The 4,128-nt window shown below is 48.0% G+C and overlaps 1 protein-coding gene across 1 annotated transcript; it reads right to left on the reverse strand.

The window, feature by feature from the left end:
* Positions 1–3,382: 3,382 nt before the first annotated feature.
* Positions 3,383–4,112, reverse strand: P152DRAFT_474688 (uncharacterized protein; the record flags this gene model as incomplete). Its single annotated transcript, XM_033681344.1, has 2 exons — positions 3,383–3,457; positions 3,867–4,112. 2 exons carry the CDS (start codon positions 4,110–4,112, stop codon positions 3,383–3,385), a joined length of 321 nt encoding a protein of 106 aa, XP_033533161.1.
* Positions 4,113–4,128: the final 16 nt, after the last annotated feature.

A 4,128-nucleotide genomic window follows, 5' to 3' on the forward strand; every position in this document is an offset into this window, starting at 1 on the left:
CTCTCTTTTTCTGACGATAGCACTTCTCTGCGAACAAACAGGGGGTCACTTCCTATTTCATTATCTCTCCCTGGCGATACACCTACTCTCCAACCACAAGGTCCACCTCTTATCTTTGTTAACGACGAATGGGTTTGTCACAATACCGAGCGTATTCTTTGGCTTCCTCATGAATATCGATTAGCCAAAGTTGCGGTCTATGGAGGCGTTGTTGCTCTCGGCTGCAGATCTGGAAGAGTTACAATCATGGTACTCGCTTTCTAAACCTTTCCTAGCCTCCTCCCCACCCACCGCCGTTACAGAGAATGTCTTTATATACTAGTGGATAGCACAAGTGGCGACAGCTAATGAGTAATACTTGATTATTAATGTAGATGCTTTGAAATCAGATCGTGCCGCATTAACGTCGTGTGCTACCGAAGTTGCCTCCAAAAGGGACACGCGCACTAAGTACTATATAGGAAGGACCTTGCATCTTCGAAACAGCGCTCAAATTCGAGCATACACTAGAGTCAATGCCATTCCTACCGCCCGGCATTCATGACATCCTCACGCCACCGGCAACTGAACGTATTAGACAGCAGGATCTGCTGCGCCAGAAGGAGCAGAGGCAACATCGCGAACGGTATCCTTGTTCTGGCCTATTTGAGAAGACAAATGGTCTTCCGTGTCGTCATACTATACGAGATATAAGGAATTCGGGATCGACATTACTACTAAGTTGCCTCTACGGCGATCATTGGCGCTATCGACGTGAGCAAGGACAGGCAATACACCTATCCCCAAGGCCACACTAGTCTATCCTCGAGCCGTTTCCTGCTCAAACTAGAGGTGTGCCGAGGGGGAACGAGGCATCAACTCGTAGAGATCGTGTAAACAAGAGATGCGAACCCGCAAGCGGGTCGCTGAAAGAGAGCCTGGAGGGACGAAGCTAGAGTTTGCGGTTTTCGAATCTCCCCTAAAAAAAAAGTGCTCGAGTTATATTCACAGAAGCATCACAAAAGGCTAGTGTAGTGTCAAGATCTGATGTGATTACTTAGTCATTCGTTTCCCTGCTTCGGCTATTACTTAGTCATGGGTATATCTACCTCGTTCTGTATTCTACTTCTTACAGAAATCCAAGCATCTCACTGCCTCTGATCAGGTATCCTATTGGAGGGTTTCTGCCAGGAATATGTGGAACACCTAAAAATCAGGCTCGACAGCTGTAACCGGCTGATTAAGCGGTGCTGCTATACCCCTTCTATCTTCAAATTTAGACACGTGATAGCACACGTGATTCTGTTTTTGTAGTTTTACGGTATGCTAACAGATCAGCCAATTAACGAGCTGGAAATTGGGCGAAATTAACCCGAAAACGATTTTCAGGTCAACTCTCTGCATTTAGCCGGCTTACGAACTAGTTTTTAGCGGTTAGGTTGGCTAACTGGTAATGGGCAAATAAAACGCGCTACGCTGTCGAATCTTACACAAAACGCAATTTCCAGGTGCCCGCAATTCCTGGCAGAAACCCTCCATTGGAGGGTTTCTGCCAGCAATTATGGAGAACCTGGAAATTGCACCTCGCAACGAAAATTTCCTGAGTCAGCAAAGGTTTACTAGCCATTTTGGCTCAAGGCGCCTTGGCGACAGAACTTACTTTTTATATCCCATTCGTCCTGCAAAGTGAAGCCATCCCCAGATCCTCTCACTACCTAAAATGGATCGCCAGCGTAAAATCGCGGTGGTGCTACTTATCTTGCTTATCCTACGCAGGCGCCGTACGCAACAGGAGTGGTCTTGATGAGTATAGCATTCTACCTCTCCGAAAGCGTATGCCACTTCCGCCGATCCTCGACAAGCCGCTCCTCCTCCGCATATACCGAGGTGACTGCAGGCATCGCACGCGATGATTTGGTGATAGGGAATTCAGGATGGGATACACTCTGGGTTACAGATCTTGGGCATTATGCAGGCGACAGGATCTGACGTTAAGATTGACGAATACGCTAGGTCGGATATGGCAGTTGAGAGATGCGAAAATCCTGGAAATTGACCTGGAAACGATTTTCAGGTCCTGGAAATCGTTTTCAGGTCAACTCTCTGCATTTAGCCGGCTTATGAACTAATATCTAGCGGTTAGGTTGGCTAACTGGGTATGGCCATATAAACAACGCTACGCTGTCGAATATTACACAAAACGCAATTTCCAGGTGCCCACAATTCCTAGCAGAAACCCTCCATTGCTTCCGTGATTGACGACACGCCAAAACGTTCAACATCTTATCATTCCTTCGCACAGCGGCTTGTACTTAGATCTTCCTTCCTCCTTCGTAGATTGATTCTCGTATATCACGAATTACAGAGTTTCACCTCATCCTTTCGTACCCTGACAATGAGGATGAATTCCAAAAAATAATAATAGAGCGCTGCATGGAGTTGAGTAGCAGAGACCAGGCTTCATCCTGGTGCTTGATCCGGTTCTGCAACCCAGTTGCCGACTTTCCTCCAGAGCCGGAGGTATAGGTAGTTACATGGAGGATAGATTGGATAGTTATGGACAGCGGTATGGACAGGCGCTGAATTGTATATATAGTATAATTGAATGCTATTTGTACCAGATCTTGCAACAACACCAGATCTTGCAACAACACCAGATTTTACGACTGCACCAGACCATGCAACCACACCAGATCTTACGACTGCATCAGATCTTGCGGCTGCATCAGATCTTGCGGTTGCACCAGATCTTGCAACGATTGCAGATGCTTTAGATGCCTATGAAGGCATTAATTGAAATAGATGGCTTGATTTCATTCAATGTATCCACAGCATCCAGTTTTTGTATGGGAGCATCCGCAGCATCCACGTGGCATCCAGTTTTTGTATGGGGTATCCGCAGCATCCAAACAGGGACATAGGACGCACGTCATCCGGGCATCCGTTGGCATCCACGACATCAAATTAGGCCTTGAAATGAAAAATAGTTTGCTGATGAGACTATTCTGGAAATACAAACTTCTGCTAGACCTTTCCAACAATTCCTGCTCTTCAGGATCAAGGTCAATCTATCTACGCTCTTTTGGAATCTAACGGTGTTTTGCCACTGCGTTGCTGCATTAATCACCTGATTGAGTGAAACCGTTATTTATCTCATAGGCCGAAGGCGCGAATGGATCCGGTGCTGGCGTTGGGCGACCACAACACGGCCATTCTCAAGGGTTTGGGGCTGGAGGATTCATCGGAGACAACGTGAGTGCAAGGAGGCTGGCTTATTACAGGGATACTTCGGCGGTCTCAAGCTTCTGGCCGTTGTCTACCATTGGATTTAAGCGAATGAAGATAGATTTTGCTGCAATACCTATTCCCGTTGACAAATTCCGGTTCTCGAGGAGAACTCGCATCAGGCTGCTAGGATCCAGGTGTTGCAGCCTAAAACATCGCGCGCCGCTTTGGGGCGACCTATCCCAATGCCGGACTGTTTGGTTAGCTTCCTTCTGAGAAAGGCACTAGTTCCCAAGAAAGCGGTTAAGCCCCCAGTACGTGCGAAAGTCGGCATGACGTGTCTGCGGCGGCGAATCAGATGCTCAAGAAAGCGCAAGGATTGATCACACGAGTGCAAGTTCTAAGATAGAGAGACGCGGTTTCGCCAGGCTCACGAGCATCGAGACCCTTTCATAAACTGTATAGGTGTTGTTCACAGCGATTTAAGGGACAAGGCTGAGCAAATAGTTGCCACTAGATACGAACATTTAATTCCCGAATGCAGCAAAAGCTACTTGCGACACTTATAAGATACCAAAACGCTAATCAGAAGAACTGACCGTGTGGGATGGTGGTGTTGAAGCCTCCTATCCGAAGAAGTTTCCATTGGCGATGTCTCTAACCTCAGCAATCTTGTTCAGGGCCGTCAGATCCCCCGAGCCCAGCCGCGTGTCAGCACCAGCCAACCAGTCTATGTCGGCGGATTCACCGAGGGTGGGAAGCTCATTCACAGAGGCGAACCCTTCGGTGACCCCACTGGAGGCAGCAGACTCGTTGACATAGGAGTACCCGTCCAGGGGAGTGGCAGTGAGCGCGCCAAGCGGAGCAGACCCACTGGGTCCGGGATACCCGTAGATCCCAGGAAACATGGTAGCGCTCGAAATA

This window comes from Eremomyces bilateralis (assembly GCF_010015585.1).
Source record: "Eremomyces bilateralis CBS 781.70 unplaced genomic scaffold P152scaffold_13, whole genome shotgun sequence".
NCBI classification, from domain to species: domain Eukaryota; kingdom Fungi; phylum Ascomycota; class Dothideomycetes; order Eremomycetales; family Eremomycetaceae; genus Eremomyces; species Eremomyces bilateralis.